General features: G+C 41.6%; 1 protein-coding gene across 2 annotated transcripts; it reads left to right on the top strand.

Annotated features, from left to right (window-relative positions):
• The first annotated feature begins 1,841 nt into the window (after positions 1-1,841).
• LOC112606829 (calcitonin gene-related peptide 2) lies at positions 1,842-8,896 on the top strand. 2 transcript variants are annotated; one of them, XM_025357743.1, is made up of 5 exons: positions 1,842-1,941; positions 3,014-3,108; positions 3,366-3,503; positions 5,297-5,481; positions 6,102-6,651. In XM_025357743.1, the coding sequence occupies exons 2-4, from the start codon at positions 3,023-3,025 to the stop codon at positions 5,454-5,456; spliced, it is 384 nt and encodes a 127-aa protein (XP_025213528.1). In that variant the 5' UTR covers positions 1,842-1,941; positions 3,014-3,022; the 3' UTR covers positions 5,457-5,481; positions 6,102-6,651. The 2 variants fall into 2 exon arrangements, with proteins under 2 accessions (XP_025213528.1, XP_025213529.1); XM_025357744.1 differs by lacking the exon at positions 6,102-6,651 and adding an exon at positions 8,756-8,896 and having other exon boundaries at positions 1,883-1,941.
• Positions 8,897-21,452: the final 12,556 nt, after the last annotated feature.

Raw genomic sequence — 21,452 nt, 5'->3', positions numbered from 1 at the left:
GGCTGCCTTCCCAGGGGAGGGGGGGACTGCAGGTCACCCTGACTCAGTGCACTCTGCGCATCTGAGTTGCAGGCCGGGCAGGTCACCCGAGTCCGCGGTCCGGATTCTTCGTGGGTGTTACCTGGAGTTTCCTTTTCACCGGTGCTGGAGGTCAGCCCTTCCTAGTCCCACCAGCTGGGTCCTGCCACACGAAAAGGACCCAGAGGGCCTAGACAGACATCCCCTGAACTTCCTTCTGACCCACAGAAACAGTGAGCATCATCTGCAGGGGTTCCGCTAGCCCCTGGCTTTGCTTCCTGCCCAGCAGCCTCCAGCAAGGTTTCCCGAACGCTCTCTCCAGGAGTGCAGGGGGCGCCGACGGACTTATTTAGGGTCGCTGCTGCCAAGCGGCAAAGAGAGAACCTGAGGCCCGGGACTGGGGGCTGTGGTGAGAGGCGCCCCTTTCTTTCTTGACACCGGCCCTACCCCCAGCTCCCTCCTAGCCTATTCTGCCAAAGCTGGGATCTTCTCCTGGATCCCGGGAGCAAGAAGAGCTGGTAGCGCCGACTCCCAGAATCCGGCTTTCCTTAAGAAAAAACGGATAGGCTGAGTTCGTGTGCGTGGATGTGCATGTGTCGGTGTGCGTGTTTGGGGGACAGTATGTACCCCCGTTTGCATAAAACACGCCTGTTTTTGGAAACAGAAATACACGGGGCTGCTTTCGGGTCTGGGTGTGGTTAGTTTGGGTTGCTGCGCGCGCGCCCTTTTGGGAGCGGCTGGTGAGGGCGCATCTGTTCCAGTGAGTGCTGGCTGTCTGCTGGACTGTCTATGAATGCAGAAGGCAGAGCGTGTGGCGGGGATCCTGCGGTAATGCGCGCACCGGCTGGTCTGCAGTCGCGAGTAGAATGGGTGTGGAAATTCTTGGGCTGACCTGTGGGCTGCAGCACCCGCTCCGCTCCTCGGGTGGCAGCTGGACCCCAGCGCGCTCAGCTCTCAGCTGCTTCAGCGAAGTGGGGTAGGGGTGTGGAGCGAGACAGATAGAGACCCAGGCATAGACCATCTCCGCCAGGCAGCTTGGCAAACAGGGGGCAGAGTTGCAGGGCAGCTGTGTAAGCAAACTTCGGCGCGGCAGTGGAGGGTCCTGGCTTGGGGTGGGAGATGCTGGACCCGCAGTCGAGGATTTGGAGATATAGTGTCAGTTTAGCACTCTCCCCAACCTCTCTTCCGCTCCTGCCCATCCCAGAGGAGTGAGGTGGAGAAAGGTTGGCTGCCAGACTGGCACCAAAACAGCCTTCTTTTGGGGCCTAGGGTGCCAGGGCTCGAGGGGTCGGACGATATCCAGAGAAGCACCCCAGGCGGTCCAAAGAGATCAAATTTTGAGGACCCCTCCCTCCCCTTTTCCCTTCCCTTTTCTCTCCTCCACCACTCCTTCCCTGCGGTGGGCTCTTTCAGCTGTGGTCCCTTTAGAACCCAGGACTACTGCTCAACCTCGTTGGGGGTTCAGGTGCCTGGACTCGGGTCCCTCACTGCCGTGACAGGAGGGAGTGCGAGGCAGGAGTTTAGGAGCCAAGGAGGTGAGAGAAGCTCTGGCCCTTCATTGTAGGTGACGCCAAACTATCCTCGACTTGCCCCGACTCTTAGTTAGGTGAAAGTTCTCTGTTCTCTCCCAGGCTCTCCAGCTTCCCAAGCAATGACCTCAATGAAAAAAATGACAGCGGGGCGGACTGCCGGCGCTCCAGAGTACCAGTGCCGGCAGTACGAGCTATGACGCAATCGGAGCTCGGTCGGTCCTTTGATTGGCTAGTCCTGGCCACTTTGGATTGGCCACGCGGGCTGGTGAGGACCCCCCTCCCGCTATCTCTGTAATAAGAGCGCGGGTTCCGCAGGGAAGGCGCGCACAGCAGGCGTGGTGTTCATCCGGGGTCGACCAGCCGCTTGCGCTGCCCTGAAACTCGTCTCCAGGTGAGGAACTTCCCATTCCCCATTCCGCTCACTCTAATAACCTGCTTCTTCGATTAGTTCATTCGGTTTGCTCCATCACCCAGTTTGCTCCATCTGCCTGTCTGCCTCTCCGCCGCCATCTGGTCCTACCTTACAGCGGTGGTCCTAGCTCTCTTCCAGGCTGCGGAGAAGGCAAGCGGTTAGGGTTGTCCCGGCATTTTCTCCTACCGGTGCTAGAGGAGCCCAAGCATCCCCATGGCTCAGCGTGGGCGCTAGAAGCGCTGCGAGCCAAGGTAGGCGGGTCTGCGACCCTGGCATTGGGGCCGGGCTGAGCGCAGAATTCTGCCGAGTTGGGTCCGGGAGCGCACTGAGCTGTCTTTGTCCTTCGGGATCATGTTTCGTCCCTGGGAGGTCGGAACCCTGAGCCTTCCTCTGAGGCGCCTCCTGGTGAGCCTTCCTGGGATTCCGGTCCGGATCTGAGGCAGTGTTGTTAGCCGACTAGAACCCTGGGCGCTCACCTCACGGAGCTGCTGCTCAGCATCTGCTGCTAAAGTGCGCTCCGGTAGAGGGCTGGCTTTGCGGGCGAGTCCTGAGACACCCGTACCTGGCATGTTAAACATTTCCCCAGTTCCAAGACTGAGAGATGAGCGCTCCTTTCTAATCCACCCTTCCCACCTTCCCCTCGCATGCGTTGGCGAGAAGCCTAGCAGAGGAGAAGGCGAGAAGACAGGCGCAAGGGGAGAGCAGGTCTACAGCAAGGTGCGTCCACGCCTGGTTTCGGCATAAATCAGGGCAGAAGTGTGGGTTTGTGTGCACGGGCGCGTGTGGCTTCTGCCTGGCCTTCAACAAAATAGAACCAAAATTCATCTGTTCTCTCCACCCTTCCCCCAGGACACCTTTTTCTGCTTTATCAAGCCATTCACTCACTGCAATGTATCTCTTGAGATTCACAGCAGCCCTTCCTGCAAATGAAGGGAACAGAGGCTCAGGCAGGTGAAGTAACTTGCCTGAGGTCACATGGCGGTTGTGGCAGAGGCAGGACTGGAACCTAGATCTGTGATGGTGCAGTAGTAACGTCATCCTTCCTTTACAGAGAGGCGGCATGGGTTTCCAGAAGTTCTCCCCCTTCCTGGCTCTCAGTATCTTGGTCCTGTACCAGGCGGGCGGCCTCCAGGCGGCGCCATTCAGGTGAGACAGCCTGGAGCCAAGGGCGCCTTCTGCTCCCACTGCCCCTAGGACCGGACAGCTCTGTGCCTCTGAAGTCACGCGTGGCTCCTGGTGAATCAGTGCCCACAGGTGGACTCTGGCCTCATGCCCTGTCCCCTGGGAGTAGCGGTGGCCACATCCCCAGGGGAAGAAGCAGAGACCAGGAAGCCTGGCTGCCTATCCTGGGGAGGGGCAGGCAGTGGCTCACAGCCTGCAGTGAGTTTGCTTTCCTTCCACAGGTCAGCCCTGGAGAGCAGCCCAGACCCGGCCACACTCAGTGAAGAGGAAGCGCGCCTCCTGCTGGCTGCACTGGTGCAGGACTATGTGCAGATGAAGGCCAGTGAGCTGGAGCAGGAGCAGGAGACAGGGGGCTACAGGTGAGGCTCCCCAAGCGCCCAGCACAGGGCCTCCTCTTCCCGCAGCATACCAAGAAGGCAGATCCCAAAAGGCAGGAGAGAACACACTGACCAGGAGTCCAGCAAGCTGATTTGTCCAGCGGGCTCCCTTTCTCAAGTTCCAAGGGAGACAGAGGTCCCAGTGCATCTGGAGAGACTGTGGTTAGACACAATAAAAAGCTCCGTTTCTGAAAGCTGTTAGGACATAGATGTAGAAGCTTTTTCTAGACATAGAAAAAACTCAATTTCTGAAAACTGATAGGAAATGAAATGGGGAGGTGTGGAATCGTTCACTGTGGGAATTGCTCTTGTAGTACTGGGAGATCTCCTAGCATTGGATGAGTTAAGACTGGTAAGGGTGAAGCCAGGGAGAGACCCAATATCTCACCCACCTCTCTTGAGCGTGAGGGACTGAATATCATGTGAATTCCAGAAAAAAATCATCCTTCCCCATTCAGCCCTTCTCTACACGGCCCTGGCCCACTGACCCTCTCAGCTTTCCTAATGGAGTGTGTGTGAGCTGCCCTCCTGCCTGCCCCACCTGATCCCACTCGACATGTCCCCTGCCTGGTCCAGCCTTCTGAGTGACTGCCCATGGGGACAGTCCCTAGTGCATGATACTGTCTGGCTTGTCCTTCCCTTGCAGCTTAAACAGTCCTAGATTTAAGTAGTATAGTAATCTGAGTGCCTGTCTGCAGGGCACATACTTGCAGTACCTGAACAACTTTCATATGTTCCCTGGCATCAACTTTGGGCCTGAAATGCCTGGCAAGAATAGAGACATAGCCAGCAGCTTGCAGAGGGACCACTACCCCACTTCAGGGTACCCCTGATGGCAGCTGAACTCCTCTCGCCTCTCCTGATTCCCCTTCTTGCTCCACTTTATGAACCTGATGCATGTGGATTCCTCTCTGATTTGTCTTCATGCTGGTATTGGTAGCTTTGCTTATGGCAGAGAATGTTTTGAAGACCTCAGGATGGAAGGGAAGACAGCAGAACTTACTGACCACATTAGAGATAAGAGAAAATGAGGGAAGCTTCTTGAGACTGTAGAGGGTGTTATGACAGAGCCATCCAATTTCTGCTTCTAAATGTACTATCATAAAATAAGCACATCCTTAATGCCTTGGCATTTGATGAATCAATCTATTTTTCTAAAAGGAACTGAGCTGTGGTGCTCGTTGCTCTGGTCCACATCCAAGGCTTGTGGGTGTCCAGTGCCTATGCTCAGAAGTATCCTTAGCTTCAGGGTAGCTGGATATGGGGCTTGGTGGGTCATCTCTGTGACCCAGCTCAAGCAGCAAGAACAGTGTGTGAAGGAGCTGGTAAGTACTTCTGGGAGAGGATGCTGCAAACCCTGTTCTCTGAGATTCTTCTGAAGACTTTAGGGAATTTCATTTTCCTGTGGTAAGGGGTAGTGTTGGTGCTTGTGGCTGGGGTATGGTCTCTATATACTCCTTGTGTATCTTGGGGTGGATCTGGGCCTTGTTGTCCACTTCTTCCTTGAATGGTAAGTACAGGGTTTCAGCCCGTGCCCCATGGCTTGGAATTGTTTTTTCTTCTTTCTTTTCATGATGGTCTTTGGGCAGAGCTCCTGGCAAAGACTGCCAGGTCATTTCCCCTAACAGCTTTGATAATTGCAGTTTCAAGAAACACTTACTGTTAGGTGGTGTGTCGAAGCGTTGCAGTTCTCTTTACGGAGGTCCCATGAGGTGGCCTCCTCCCCCAGCTTTTCACTCACAGATCTTCTCTTCTTTCACCATCTTGCAAATCAGCTCTGCTGCCCAGAAGAGAGCCTGCAACACTGCCACCTGTGTGACTCATCGGCTGGCAGGCTTGCTGAGCAGATCAGGGGGCATGGTGAAGAGCAACTTCGTGCCCACCAATGTAGGTTCCAAAGCCTTTGGCAGGCGCCGCAGAGACCTTCAAGCCTGAGCAGATGAATGACTCCAGGAAGAAGGTAAAGGTAACTGCCCTTATGCTATGGGATGAGAGGGGGAAGGGACTTGGCGTTAAAACCTACATTTTGAAAACCTCTGCTCTGCTAGGTTCTTTAGGTTCCTTCTGTCCAGTTACATTCTTCCTCCTGAGGTAGTGAGTTCTTTCTAGAACCTAGCTTGATGTTAGAATGCCCTAGCATTCTGTGTCATTTTTCTGAGAAGAGAAATGGAAGGAAAAAAAAAAAAAAAGCTTGCTGGATTCAGAAAGGGAGAGGTCTGCAAACCTTAACCAGGGCCAGTCTTCATTAATTAGGCTGGTTTCAGAAAGGGCTGAACCCATGACTACAGATTCAGATGGATGAGCTGTAATCATAACCTACTACCAAGATTAATAGATGCAGTTGAATTATTTTAGTCTTCATTTGCCTTACAAGCCTGCTTACCTCTCATATCCATAATTCATAAATGCTGTTTAAAGAAGCACTTCTGTAAATTAGTATTTTTTAGTAATAATTGTGATTATTCATGACTTGTCTTCTACTTTTTTTCTCTTCCTTCTCCTTTTATCATCTTCTTCCTTTTTCTCTTCTTTCTCCTCCCCTTCTTCTCCCTCTTCTTCTTTTTTTTCCCCTCATCTCAGGTTATCATGAAACTGAACTCACCGTTTCTATTAATTTCTATTGACAACAACTTGGTGAGAATGCCCCATGGAAGATATACATGTTTGCCTCCTAAGATACTGAAAAAAAGGCACCTTTTTCACTTGAAAGGAATGAAACTGAATGCAAAATAAGCTAATTCCATATTTATTGTGCATCATTTTTATATTTAATTCTATGTCCAGTAAATGTGATGGCATCTCTCATTGACTTATCTGGTAGGAAACTGGTTCTTTGAGAGCCATCCTGTTGATCATGCAGCTCTGCCAAACCTTAGGGGGACAGGAAATCACTGCCTGTTGTGGTCTCTGAGGACACGTGGTAATGGTGATGCTGTGCCTTGTTATCTAAGAACATGACTGTATAATTTGTTTAAGAAAATGTCAATATTGTGCCATTTGTGAACTTCATCAAGATTAAAAGCATATTTTGGATACATTTGTTTCAAAACCTTGATGATGCATTACAACTTGTTTTCCTATGTAATAATAATGATGATGATGATGATGATAATAAATATTTTTGAGTGCTTACTATGTATGGGCCAGATGTTATTTTAAAACAGTGCTTTATACCTGTGAATTCATTTAATCTTCATGACAAAACCATGAAGTAGATGCTATTATTCATGTCCCTTCACCTCTGAGGAAACAGAGGCAGGGAGAAGTCCAAGGTCACACACAGATAGATAGTGGTGGACCCAGGTATTGGGTTCCAGGGCTTACAATGGAAATCACTGCACTATATGCCTTTCAACAGTGGCTCCTGATGTTTTTCAGAGACTTGTGAGCCATTCTTTGGCCTTGTTGCCTGATAAGGTAGACCCTCAGATTTTGGAGATGCATAACAAATTTTAAACATAAAAACAATCTAGCCTTTACATAATATAATGAATTTTTTGTACCCATTTCTTGGCTTCAAAAACGATCAGTTGCTACTGTTGTTATGCCTGTATATCATCTATATCCCTTCCTCCAGTGTATTATCGTGTCAATATATCCATAAATAAATATTTCATCATGTATTTCCAAATGGGAAGGGCTTTTAAAATGTAATCACAATTTCATTTAACAACTAAAATAAATGTACAATAATTTAAAATTCTTTAATATTACACATCAGTCATGGTTCAAATTCTCCATGTATCATGTAATATAAATGATAAGATGAAGAATTTACATATATTTATATATATGTGAAACCAGGGCTCAGATTGCTGCTGGTTAATAATAAGTTTTAATTTAAGGCTCTTACAAATTAGAGGTTCCTCCCTCATCTATTTTCTGCCTTGTTGTTTATTTGTTGGAGAGACTAAGTTATTTATCCAATAAAGAGTTCTACATTCTGCATCCCTGTGGTTAGGTTTAACAGTTATGTCCTGTGAATCAGCAGTTGGATCTTGAGTGAGTGATGGGGAAAAGAAATAGGGGATGAGACCAGAGAGTAGATGAAGGCAAAGACAGATTATGTAGTACTTTGTAGGGCATAGGAAACACTGGCTTTTTATTAGTCAGTCTCTAGTCAGGAAAACAGGAACTACCTCAGTAATTTTAACAGAAATAATTTAATAAAAGGAATTAGCTAAATCAGTATTAGTGTAGTGACAAAGCGAAAGAGAAGAGTAATTCAGAGACAGAAACCATAGGAAGAGGCCACCATCCTCGAGTCTATGGGAATAAAGAGAAGAGGGGAGGTAAGCAAGATCTAGAGCCTTCAGGAGGATTCTCAGACCAATCAAGATGGGAAGCTGGCAGATGCTGGTATCTCTGAGGGGTTATCTCTGGTATCTCTGAGGCGATTCTAGAAGTAGGGAAAAACAAAACAAAACTTAAAACTGGAAACAACCTCACTGCTGGGGTAGAGCATCTCTGTGGGTGATGCCAACAGAATTAAAAGTCGAAATTGGAAGGAACCTGTTTCTTCTTATTCCAGATGCCTCTTGTCTCTTCTTAGGACCCTCAATTAGCAGAACCTAAAAGGGGTTCAGCTGACAGAGGAAAAGTTGGTTTGCAAAGTCCCAGCCTTAGTATTTCATAGTAAATATGGGATTTTAAATTTACATGTAGGGAAGTTCATTTTTGTGTGATGTACCATTATATGAGTTTAAAAAATATATTGTCGTCCAATTACCACCACCATGGAGATATAAAACAGTTCTATTCCTTCTCCGAATTCTTCCATGTTTCCCCTTTGCAGTCAATCACTCCTTCCACCCTCAGCCTCTGATCACGACTGTTCTGTTTTTTGTCCCTATAGTTTTGTCTTCCCGAGAATGTCATATGCATGTGGCTTTTTGGTCTATCTTTTACTCAGCATAAGGCATTTGAGATTGATCCATATCACTGGATGTATCAATGACTTGCTTCTTTTTATTACTGTGTAGTATTACATTCCTGCATTGTGCCACAGTTGATTTATAAATTTACCCAAAGAAGGACACTTGAGTTGTTTCTCATTTGGAATTTACGAATGGAGGTGCTATAAACATTCATGGACAGATTTTTGTGTGAAGAGGAGTGTAATGGGCTGAATAGGGCACCCAAAATGTGTCCATGTCCTAATCACTGGAACCTATGTTTTTACCTTAGCTAATGTAATTAAGAATCTTAAAATGAGATCATCCTGAATTATCCAGGTGTGTCCTAAATCCAATGATATATCCTTATAAGAGATTCACTCAGAAGACACATGTGGAGATGGTGACATGACAGAGGCAAGGAGGCACAAGCCAAGGAAGTCTGTGTCTACCAGAAGCCAGAATCACAGAACAGTCTCTGGAAGAAGAGCAGCGCTGCTGATACCTCAATTTTGGACTTCCAGCTTCCAGAACTGTGAGAGAATAATTTCTGTTGTTTTAAGCCACAAAGTTTGTGGTAATTTGTTATGACAGCCCTAGAAAACTAATACAATAAATTTTCATTTCTTTTGGGTAAATGCCTTGGACTGGGATTGCTCGGTTATTTGGAAAGTGTGTGCTTAACTCTATAAGAAATTGCCAGACTCTTTTCTGAAATGGCTGTACCACTTTGGCTTCTTGCCAATCATGTATGAGAGCTCTAGTATTTCCACAAATAGGTATGTAGCAGTATCTCATTACTGTTTTATTTTGCATTTCCCTAATGACTAATGATGTTGAGCATGTATTTTACCATATGTTTATCACCTTTATTGAAGCGTCTGTTTAAATCTTCTGCTAAATTTTTATTGGTTTGCTTGCTTTATTATTGTTGAGTTTTTAGAGTTCTTTATATGTTGTGGATGCAAGATTGTTTTCAGATATATAATTTAGAAACTTCCTTCTCCTGAATCTGCAGATTGTTTTTTTCATTTTCTTAGCAGTGTCTCTCACAGAGAAAAAGTTTTAATTTGAGTAAGATCCAATTAATCATTGTTTTTCTTTTATGTACTGTGCTTTTGGTTCATGTCTAAGAACTCTTTGCCTAACTAAGGTCCCAAGGTCACAAAAACCTTATTTTATACTTTCTTGTAAAAGTTTTATAGTTTTATATTTTATATGTAGGTTTGTGATCTATTTTGAGTTACTTTTTGTATAAGGTGAGAGGCATAGGTTGAAATTCATACCTGTGAATATAGATACCCAATTGTTTCAGTGCCATTTGTTAAAAAGACTGTTATTTCACCATTTAATTGCCTCTGCACCTTTGTCAAAAAGCAATTGATGATATTTGTGTGGGTATATTTCTGGGTTCTCAATTCTGTCTAATTGATTGATTTGACCATTCTTTTGCCAATGCTGTGCTGTCTTGATTAGTGTAGTGTTAAAGCGAATCTCAAAACCAGGTAATGTGAGTCTTCCAACATTATTCATTCTTGTTCAAAAAGATTTTAGCTACATCTAAAATATTTTCTACATCTTTTGTACATTTTAGAATCAGTGTGTCAGTATCTACAAAATTTCTGATGAGATTTTTAATGGGATTGTGTTAAATCAGTAGGTTAATTTTGGGAGAATTAGCATATTAATAATATTAAGTCATCCAATTCATGAACACAATACATGTTTTCACTTTTTTAGGTTTTCTTTTTTTTTTTTTTTATCAGTGTTTTCAGTTTTCAACAGAAAGATTCTACACATATCTTGTTAGATTTGTAACTGTTTTATTTTTTGGTGCTAATGTAAATGGTACTTAAACATTTTTATTTTAATTGTTTATTGCTAGTAGATAGAAATACAATATTCAAAATATTAACATTGTATACTGTGACCTTGCTAAACTAAATTATTCATTTTATGAGTTTTTTTGGTTGTCGTTTCTTTCTGGGTTTTCTATGTAGACAGTTACATTTTCTTCTAGTAGAGTTAGTTTGAGTTCTCCCTTTTACATCAACTTATCTTTCATTTCTTTTTATTGACATATTACACTGGCTATAACTTCCAATATGATGTTGAATTGGAGTAATAAGTACAGACATCCTACTCAATCTTTGTGGTGATATTAAATAAAAGTCCATACATTCTTTGGTACTACTTTCTTCAAAATGGGAAGTCAATATCCCCTTTCCTTAAGTGTGAATTCTATTGACTGATTTGCTTCTAACAATAGAATGTGACAGAGGAGATGGTATGTGACACACGCTTAGAACATATAAGGTATTATAGTATCCTCCTTGCTTTCTTTCTTGGGTTACTTGCTCTAGGGGAAGTTAGATGACTTGTGAAGACATTCAAGCACCTATGAGAGGCCTACATAGCATGGAACTGAGGCGTCCTGACAATAGCCATGTGTGAGCAAAGTGGGGTTGCAATCAGCTTCGTTGGTGCCAGTTAAGCCTTCAGATGACTGTAACCCCAGTGGATACCCTGCCTGCAGCCTCATGAGAGACCTTGAGCAAGCACCATCAAGCTAAGTCATTTCTAAATTCCTAACCCACAGATACTATGACCAAAAAATTGTTGTTTTAGGCCACTAAGCTTTGGGGTAGTTTGTTATGTAGCAATCAATAATACAGTCTTTCAACATTAAATATGTTAGCTATAAATTTTTTAATAGATACTCTTCGTCAGGTTAAGAACCTTCCATAGAGGGGAACAACACACACTGGGGCTTATTAGAGGGTGGAAGGTGGGAGGACAGAGAGAATCAGGAAAAATAACTAATGGATACTAGGTTTAATACCTGGGTGATGAAGTAATCTATACTGCAAATCCCCATGACACATGGTTATCTATGTAACAAACCTGCACATCCTGCACATGTACCCCTGAACTTAAAAGTTAAAAAAAAAAGAAAAAATAATTCCAAGTGTTTTTCCTCCATCTATTGATATAGTCATAATTTTTTTCTTTAGTTTGTTCATATGGTAAATTAATTGATTTGAAAATGTTGAAACAGACTTGCATTTTCAGAATAAACTCTACTTGGTTGTGATGTATTATTCTTTTTATATACTGCAGGAATCTATCTGCTAATAAATTTATAGAAGAATATTTTGAGTTTATGTTCAAGGAGAGCATTAGTTTGTGATTTTAATATTTTTGTTTTTAGGGTGTTAGGGTACTGCTAGCCTCATAAAATTAGTTGGGAAGTATTCCCTTCTCTTGTTTTCTGGCAGAGATTTTTTTGGAATTGGTATTACTTTTCCTTAAATGTTTGTAATAATTTACCAGTGAAGCCTCCTGGGCCTGGGTTTTCCTTGTAGAAAAGTTTTCAACTATATATTAAATGTATTTAATGCATATGTAGGACCATTTTTATAGGACATTTCCTTCCTGAATGAGTTTTGGTAGTTTATGCCTTTCAAGGGATAGATTCATTTTTATCTAAGTTGATGAATTTATGAGCAGAATTATTCATAGTATTCCTTTATTATTGTTGTTATTGTCTGTAGGGTCTGCATTAACACCTTCACTTTCATTAATGATATTGGTAGTTTGTCTTCTTTTTCTTTTTTTCTTGGTCATTCTGGCTAGAGGATATAATTTATTGATCTTTACAAAGATTGAGCTTTTGGTTTCATTGTTTTTCTTTGTTTTCTATTTTTAATGTTATTGATTTATACATTTATTGTTATTACTCCTTTCTTCTTTTTTCTTTGGTTATTATATAAAATTCTTTTTCCATTTTCTTAGGGGGAAAGCTTAGGTTGCTGATTTGAAACCTTTCTTTCTTTTTTTTCCCTAATGTAAGTATTTAAAGTTATAAATTTCCCTCAAAGCACTGTTTTAACTATAAATTTTGTTTTGTGACATTTTAATTTTTATTCAAGTCCAAATCTTTTCTAATTTATTTGAGAAATCTTTTTAATATAGTTTTTCTGGAAATGTATCATTAATTTCCAAATATTGCAGAATTTTTCAATTTTGTTTTTGATTTACATTTTAATTATGTGCATGATTTCAATTTTAAATATATATGTTAATTATTATTATTTCAATAGTTTTTGTGAAACAGACGGTGTTTAGTTACATGGATAAGTTCTTTAGGTGTAATTTCTGAGATTTTGGTGCACCCATCACCCGAGCAGTGTACAGTGCACCCAAGGCGTAGTCTTTTCTCCCTAACCCCCCTCCTGCACTTCCCCCAAGTCCCCAGAGTCCATTATATCATTCTTATGCCTTGCATCCTCATAGCTTAGCATTAAATTTCTAAATTTTAAACTTAAATTTTTGGCAATCAAGTGTATTAATATTTTCCTTTATAATTTCTTTTTTACCCTCAAAAACAGCTTCCCCCATGTGCAACTACACCAAGCTTTTATTTATATGTGCCTTAACTCTATGAATGGCAAAATTGTCAGAGACGATTTTTCAGGCATATTATACTTACAATCCAACTGGAATTTACTTTGTTGTGTGGGAATCAGAATATTGTCTGCAGCTTTTCATTAAGCTAAGCATATGAGGACGCAAAGGCATAAACATCATAGCATAGCGCTTGGTTAAGGAATAGCCATACTTTAAAAAATTTTAATTATCGCCGTTTCTTAATCAAAAAATCGGCCGGGCGCTGTGGCTCATGCCTGTAAACCCAGCACTTTGGGAGGCCGAGATAGGCGGATCACCCGAGGTCGGGAGTTTGAGACTAGCCTGACCAACATGGAGAAACCCTGTCTCCACCAAAAATACAAAATTAGGCGGACACGGCGACGCATGCCTGTAATCCCAGCTACTTGGGAGACTGAGGCAGAAGAATCGCTTGAACCCGGGAGGCAGAGGTTACGATGAGCTGAGATCACTCCATTGCAGTCCAGCCTGGGCAACAAGAGTGAAACTCCGTCTAAAAACAAAACAAAATACAAACAAACAAAAACTACTGGATGTTGGCGTGGATGTGGTGAAAAGGGTACACTTTTACACTGTTGGTGGGAATGTAAACAAGTACGACCACTATGGAAAACAATGTGGAGATTCCCTAAAGAGCTAAAAATAGATCTATCATTTGATCCAGCAATCTTACTCCTGGGTATCTACCCATAGGAAAAAAAGTCATTATATGAAAAAGATGCTTGCTCACGCATGTTTTATATTATAGCAGCACAATTTACAATTGCAAATATATGGAACCAGCCCAAATGCCCATCAATCAACAAGTTGATAAAGAAAATGTGGTGTGGGCCAGGCGCGGTGGCTCAAGCCTGTATTCCCGGCATTTTGGGAGGCCGAGGCGGGCGGATCACGAGGTCAGGAGATCGAGACCATCCTGGCTAACACGTTGAAACCCCGTCTCTACTAAAAAAAAAAAAATACAAAAAACTAGCCGGGCGAGGTGGCGGGCGCCTGTAGTCCCAGCTTCTCGGGAGGCTGAGGCAGGAGAATGGAGTGAACCCGGGAGGCGGAGCTTGCAGTGAGCAGAGATCCGGCCACTGCACTCCAGCCTGGGAGGCAGAGCAAGACTCCGTCTCAAAAAAAAAAAAAAAAGAAAAAAAAAAAAAAAGAAAATGTGGTGTTTATATATACCATGAAATACTGCTCAGCCATAAAAAGGAACGAAAAAATAGCATTTGCAGCAAGCTGGATGGAATTGTAATTCTAAGTGTAGTAACTCAGGAATGGAAAACCAAATATCATATGTTCTCACTCATGAGTGGGAGCTAAGCTATGAGGATGCAAAGGCATACGAATGATTCAATAAACTTCGGGTACTTGGGGGAAAAGGGTGGGAGGGGATCAAGGAATAAGAGAGTACACATTGGGTACAGTGTACACTGCTTGGGTGATGAGTGCACCAAAATCTCAGAAATCACCACTAAATAACTTATTCATGTAACCAAACATCACCTGTTTCCCCAAAAGCTATTGAAATTAAAAAAATAAAAAGAAAAGAGCTACGAAAGAAAGAAAGAAAATAGTGGCTACGCTAATATTAGACGCAAAAGACTTTAAACAAAAAATTATACAAGAGATAAAGAGGACATTTTATAATGATAAAAGAGATGACCACTAAGAAGGTATAATAATAATAAGCATATATTAACCTAAAAGCAGAACTCCAAAATTCATGAAGTGAAAACTAACAGAATTGAAGTGAGAAGTAGGTCATTTGAAAACAAAAAAGAAAAATAAAAGATAAATTATGGCCATTCTTGCAGAAGTAAGGTGATACCGCATTGTGAGTTTGATTTGCATTTCCCTGATAATTAGTGACGGTGAACATTTTCTCATATGTTTATTGGCCATTCGTATATCTTCTTTTGAAAATTATCTATTCATGCCCTTAGCTCACTTTTTGATAAGTTTATTTATCTTTTTTTTACTGATTTGTTTGAATTCCTTTTAGATTCTGGGTGCTAGTCCTTTGCTGGATGCATAGTTTGTGAATATTTTAGCCCACTCTGTGGATTGTGTTTACTCTGTTGATTATTTCTTTTGCTGTGCAGAAGCTTTTTAGTTTTAGTTTCATCTATTTATTTTTGTTTTTGTTGCATTTCCTTTTGGGTTCTTGTTCATGAACTGTTTGTCCAGGCCAATGTCTAGAAGAGTTTTTCTGATGTTATCTTCTAGAATTTGTATGATTTCAGATCTTAGATTTAAGTCTTTGATCCATCTTGAGTGGGTTTTTGTACCAGGTGAGAGATGAGGATCCATTTCCATTCCTCTACATATGGCTTGCCAATTATCCCAGAACCATTTGTTGAATATGGGGTCCTTTCCCCACTTTATGTTTATGTTTGCTTTGTCGAAGATCAGTTGGCTGTAAGTATTTCGTTTTATTTCTGAGTTCTCTTTTCTGTTCCATTAGTCTACATGTCTGTTTTTGTACTAGTACCATGCTGGTTTGGTAACTATAGCCTTGTAGTATAGTTTGAAATCAGGCAGATTTGTTTGTCTTGCTTAGTCTTGCTTTGGGTATGCGGGCTCTTTATTTTTCCATATGAATTTTAGGATTGGTTTTTCTAGTTCTGTGGAGAATGATGATGGTATTTTGGTAGGAATTGCATTGAATTTATAGATTGCTTTTGGCAGTATGGTCATTTTCACAATATTGATTCTACCCATCCATGAGCATGGGATGTGTTTCCATTTGTTTGTGTTGTCTGTGATTTCTTTCAGCAGTGTTTTGTAGTTTTCCTTGTAGAGATCATTTGCCTCTTTGGTTGGGTATATTCTTAAGGTTTTTTTTTTTTTTTTTTTTTTTTTTTTTGCAGCTATCACAAAAGGAGTTGAGTTATTGTTTGATTCTCACCTTGGTAACTGTCGGTGTATAGCAGTGCTAGTGATTTGTGTACATTAGTTTTTATCCTGAAACTTTACTGAATTCATTTATCAGATTTAGGAGCTTTTTGGATGAGTCTGTAGGGTTTTCTAGGTTTATGATCATATTATTGGCAGAGACATTTTGACTTCCTTTTTACCAATATGGATGCCCTTTATTTCTTTCTCTTCTCTGATTGCTGTGGCTAGCACTCCCAGTGCTATGTTGAATAAGTGATGAAAGTGGGCATCCTTGTCTTGTTCCAGTTTTCAGGGGAAAGGCTTTCAACTTTTCCCCATTCACTATAATGTTGGCTGTGGGTTTGTCATAGATGCCTTTTATCACCTTAAGGTGTGTCCCTTCTATGCCAATTTTGCTGAGGGTTTTAGTCATAAGGAGATGCTGGATTTTGTTATATGCTTGTTCTGCATCTATTGAGATAATCATATGCTTTTTGTTTTTACTTCTGTTTATGCAGTGCATCACATTTCTTGATTTGTGTATGTTAAACCAACCTTACATCCCTGGTATGAAACCTACTTGATCATGGTGTATTATATTTTTGATATGCTGTTGACTTTGGTTAGCTAGTATTTTGTCGAGATTTTTTGCATCTGTAGTCAGCAGGGATATTGATCTGTAGTTTTCTTTTCTTTTCTTTCTTTTTTTTTTTTTTTTTTTTTTGTTATGTCCTTTCCTGACTTTGGTATTAGGGTAATACTGGCTTCATAGAATGATTTAAGGAGGATTCCCTCTTTGTCTATTTTGTGAAATAGTTTCAATAGAATTGGTATCAATTCTTTGAATGTCTGACAGAATTCAACTGTGAATCCCTCTGGTCCTGGACTTTTTATGGTTGGTAATTTTTTAAATTGCTGTTTCAATCTCGCTACTTATTATTGATCTGTTCAGAGTTTCTATCTCTTCCTGGTTTAACCTGGGAGGCTTCTATATTTCCAGGAATTTATTCATCTCCTCTAGGTTTTCTAGTTTGTGTGAATAAGGGTATTCACAGTAGCCTTGAATAATCTTTTGTATTTCTCTGGTATCGGTTGTAATATCTCCCATTTCGTTTCTAATTGAGCTTATTTGGATCTTCTCTCTTCTTTTCTTGGTTAATCTCACTAATAGTCTATCGATTTTATCTTTCCAAATAATCAGTTTTTTAAAAAAATTTATCTTATGTATTTTTTCGTTTCAATTTCATGTAGTTTTGCTCTGATCTTTACTATTTCTTTTCTTCTGCTGGCTTTGCATTTGGTTTGTTCTTATTTCTCTAGTTCCTTGAGGCATGACCTTAGATTGTCTACTTGTGCTTTTTCAGATTTTTTGATGTAGGCATTTAATGCTATGAACTTTCCTCTTAGCCTGCTTTTGCTGTATGCCAGAGGTTTTGATAGGTTGTGTCACTATTATCATTCAATTCAAAGAATTTTTAAATTTCCATCTTGATTTCATTGTTGACTCAATGATTATGCAGGAGCAGATTATTTAATTTCCATATTTGCATAATTTTGAGGTTGCTTTTGGAGTTAATTTCCAATTTGATTTCACTGTGGTCTGAGGGAGTACTTGCTATAATTTCAATTTCCTTAAATTTATTCAGACTTGTTTTGTAGCCTATCATATAGTCTATCTTGGAGAATGTTCCATGTCCTGATGAAAAGAAAGTATATTCTGCAGTTGCTGGGTAGAATGTTATGTAAATATCTGTTAAGTCCGTTTGTTGTAGGGTATAGTTTAAATCATTGTTTCTTTGTTGACCTTCTGTCTTGCTGACCTGTCTAGTGCTGTCAGTGGAGTATTGAAGTCTTCCATTATTATTGCGTTGCTGTCTATCTAATTTCTTACATCTAGTAGTAGTTGTTTTATAAGTTTGGGAGCTCCAGCGTTAGGTGCATATATTAGATTCTCTTTTTATTAAAGAGTTATGAGAGTTTTTTCTATGTTTGGGATACTAAACTCCTATTAAATAAATGATTTGCAAAGTTTTTCCCATTCTGTGGGTTATTTTTTTGCCTTCTTTTAAAGCACAAAGGTTTAAATATTGATGAAGTTTACTATATATATATATTTATTTACTTATATGTATTTTTGAGGATTTGCTTGTGTTTTAGCATATATAAAAATCCATTATATATATAATCCATTAATATGTATGAGAATCCATTGATCAATTTAAAGCCACAAATATTTATCTATGTTTTCTTCTAAGAGCTTCATAGTTTTAGCTCTTACATTTAGATCTCTGATCCATTTTGAATTGATTTTTGTATATAGAGTGAGGTAGGGATACACATTCTTTTGTTTTCCATGTGGAAATCCATTGTCTCAGCACAACTTATTGAAAAGATGATTCTTTCCTACATCTAATTGTCATGGAATCTTTGTTGAAAATCAGTTGACCGTAGATGGTTAGGTTTATTTCTGGACTCTTGGTATTATTTCAGTGATATGTATATCGATCTTTTGGCAGTAATATACATTTTAAAGAATACTGTAATATTGCAGTAAGTTTTGAAGCTGGGAAGGTGAGTTCTCCGAGTTTATTTATTTTTCAAGATTATCTTGGTTATTCTGGATTTCTTGCATTTTCATATTAATTTTAGGATCAGCTTGTCTGTTTCTGCAAAAGGGGTAGCTAGAATTTTGATAGGGACTGTGTTGAATCCATAGGTCAGTTTAAGGAGTATTGCCATCTTAACAATACTACATTGTCCAATTTGTGAGCACAGGATATCTCATTCGTATCATGAATTGTTTTTCTGATTTCATTCTGCTTTCATTGAATTGTCTATTTGTATTTTATTGTATCTTGTTGAGTACACTTAAGATAATTATTTTGAGTTTCTTTTTCAGCAATTTGTTGATTTTTTTTTTCATTGAGGTCTGTTACTAGGGAATGATTATGTTCCTTCAGTGGTGTCATATTTCCTCGCTTTTTCATTTTGTTGTTGTGGTGGTGGTAGTGGTGTATGTATGTGTGTGTGTCCCCACATTGATGTCTGTGCATCTGGTGGAACAACTGCCTGTTTCCAACTTTCTACAGTGTTTTACACAGAGAAGAGCATTCACCTACAATTGGATCTAACTGTGCAATTTGGAACGATATAGTGACAATTTCCAGATAAGTGCAATGGTATAGTCTCAGTGCAGCTTCTTTGGCTGCATTCAGCATCAGCAATAACAGTAAGTGCCTCAGTGGTTTAGGCTGAGGTGCATCTGAGGTGGCAGCACAGGTTGTTAACATCCTCAGGGACAAGGTATTTTGAGGTCCTCCTATTCTTGTTTTTCCTACAATGGGAAAAACATAGGTGACAGCATCCCTTTTGGTGTCAGGTCTGATATGTCCTATAAGCTGCTGCAGTGGTGCTGGATTCCAGGTACAGGTGCTCAGATTGGCTGTGTGGCTGGGGTCGTAGGTTCAGTGTCTCCGAAACCTCTTGCGGCATCTGGGTCTTAGGGTGCAAGTTTACTCTCTGTGGATACAGGTTACTCAAAGAACCAGAATCTTTGGCCCTGAGGCAACCCCTAGAAACTCTGGTCTAGGGGATAGGGTTGTAGCTGTAATTTTATCCTTAGGGGGCAGGGTACAGACCTGGCCCAACTCTAGGGAAGAAGGGGTGCTCTAGAGGCTTGAACCCAAGGCACATGGTACAGCTGCCATGCAGCAGTCTGAACCAATAAAGTTCAGTGGCAACTCAGCTCCCTGGGGATGAAGCACCATATAGTGGTGATTCTATACTCTGAGGATGGCAAGGCTTGGTAGTATCCCTGACTCTGTGAAGCCAGATGCATTGGCAGCAAGTACTCCACAAGGGCCAACCAAAGTTGTTATTTTGGTCTCAGGAGACAGGGAAAAGCACAGCAATGGCTGTACTCTCCAGGGAGAGGGGTGTCTCAGCAGCTCAGACTCTAGGGAACAAATCCAGTTCCAGTACTAGAGATGTTTGGCCTGTAGGGTGAGGTGTCTCAGCTGTCATTGCTCTGTTTCCCTGCGATGCAGAGTGCTACACCAGCTCAGTTTTGGACTACACAGCTGCTTAGCTTGACAAAGGCACCAATTCCCCAGGGGGTGAAGTGTCACTTCAGCTCAAGCCTTGGGGCCTTCACTATTCTAGGCAGCCCAGGCACCATTTTTCTGTTATGTAGGGCTCCGTCAAAGCACTATGTCCCTGGGAGATAATGTGCAGTTTTAGTTTAGGACCCTAGAGGCAGGGTGCAGCCACCATTGACAGAGGTAGATGAAGATATTGTGTCAAAGTACCATTTTCCAGGAGGGAGTGTTGTGCAGCTTCACCTCTTGCCTGAGGTGGCCAGTTTGGGGATGCGAGGGCAGGTGGAGCAGTTTCATCACAGCTTGGCACCACCAGGGAGAGTGTGACAGTTGCCTGAAGCTTGGTTTGGGGATGCTAAGCCATCAGGTATGGGTGGTTCAATTGTAGTTTAGACTCAGGGATAAAGGGGTGCTGTGGCTCCTCACCCCCAGAGCAAGGCATACTCCAGCATTAGTTCCCTTTTCAAAATGACATAGGGCAGTAGCTGCATGGGCCACAGGAGCAAGGCACAGTGTCAGCTCTTTCTGGGGGTGTACAGCTGTGTGAACTCTAGGTAGGTAGCTCCCTCAGGTGGGCTTAGTGCTTGTGAGGTCTGCAGGAGACCCCAGTGGACTGTAGCTATCTCAGGTGTTGATGGAGGATGCTGAGGTTCTCTTGCCTATCTTTTCATTGCAAGGAGAATTTCCTCCTGGTTTCTGGCTGATCCTGGTGGTGGGGGTTTGGAATGGTGGAGGCCTGGCATTTTATTTTATTTTATTTTATTTTATTTTATTTTATTTTATTTTATTTTGTTTTGTTTTATTTTGAGACAGGGTCTCACTCTGTCGCCCAGGCTGGAGAGCAGTGGCCCAATCTTAGCTCACTGCAACCTCCGCCTCCTGGGTTCAAGCAATTATTGCACCTCAGCCTCCTGAGTAGCTGGGATTACAGGCACGTGCCACTACACCCGGCTAATTTTTGTATTTTTGTAGAGATGTGGTTTCACCATGTTGGCCAGGCTTGTCTTGAACTCCTGGGCTCAAATGATCCATCTGCCTTGGCCTCCCAAAGTGCTGAGATTACAGGTGTGAGCCACTATGCCCGGCCATTTCCTTCCATTCTTTATGTGGCTATCCTGAGTTTTTGTGCTCAGTAGGGTTTCTGTTCCTTTTCTGATGTACTCTGGCATTTACCTTTTATTATTTTTGCTAAAAGGTAGTTTTTTATTTATTGTTTTGGTTGTCTTTTTTGGAGGAATGAGTGCTAGTGGTATCTAATTGGCCATGTTGCTGACATCATCTTCAAGATGTCTTTTTACCAGTTAGATTTTCTTTGTTTTTATATTTTTGAGTTCCTCAGCATTTATTTGGGAAAGTCTTTATTTCTCCTTCATGTTTGAAGGATATATTCACTGCATATACTGTCCTTGGATAAACAATTTTTTTCCTTTAGTACTTTATTGATTATTACTTTTTAAAATAAAAAATATAAACTTTATTTCTCAACATAAACTCCATGAAAGTCAAGAGTCTTGGTGGGCCATGATTCAGGCCATTTAGTCCATCCTTAAGAACTGAGGGTCCTGATAATTTAACCATATCAGTGAAGTCTTTTTTGACATTATTAACTGAAAAAAAGAGTG

The sequence above is a fragment of the Theropithecus gelada genome, chromosome 14 (genome assembly GCF_003255815.1).
Source record: "Theropithecus gelada isolate Dixy chromosome 14, Tgel_1.0, whole genome shotgun sequence".
Classification (NCBI taxonomy): Eukaryota; Metazoa; Chordata; class Mammalia; order Primates; family Cercopithecidae; genus Theropithecus; species Theropithecus gelada.
The sequence above is the reverse complement of the archived record's forward strand: the minus strand, read 5'-3'. Positions and strand labels throughout refer to the sequence as shown.

What these genes read in the sequence shown, in the direction of transcription:
- LOC112606829 (XM_025357744.1), top strand. Translation starts at nt 3,023, where the DNA reads ATGGGTTTCCAGAAGTTCTCCCCCTTCCTGGCTCTCAGTATCTTGGTC. An exon ending in CTCCAGGCGGCGCCATTCAG is followed by an intron (nt 3,109 to 3,365) that starts GTGAGACAGCCT and finishes TTCCTTCCACAG; the next exon opens with GTCAGCCCTGGAGAGCAGCC. An exon ending in CAGGAGACAGGGGGCTACAG is followed by an intron (nt 3,504 to 5,296) that starts GTGAGGCTCCCC and finishes CTTGCAAATCAG; the next exon opens with CTCTGCTGCCCAGAAGAGAG.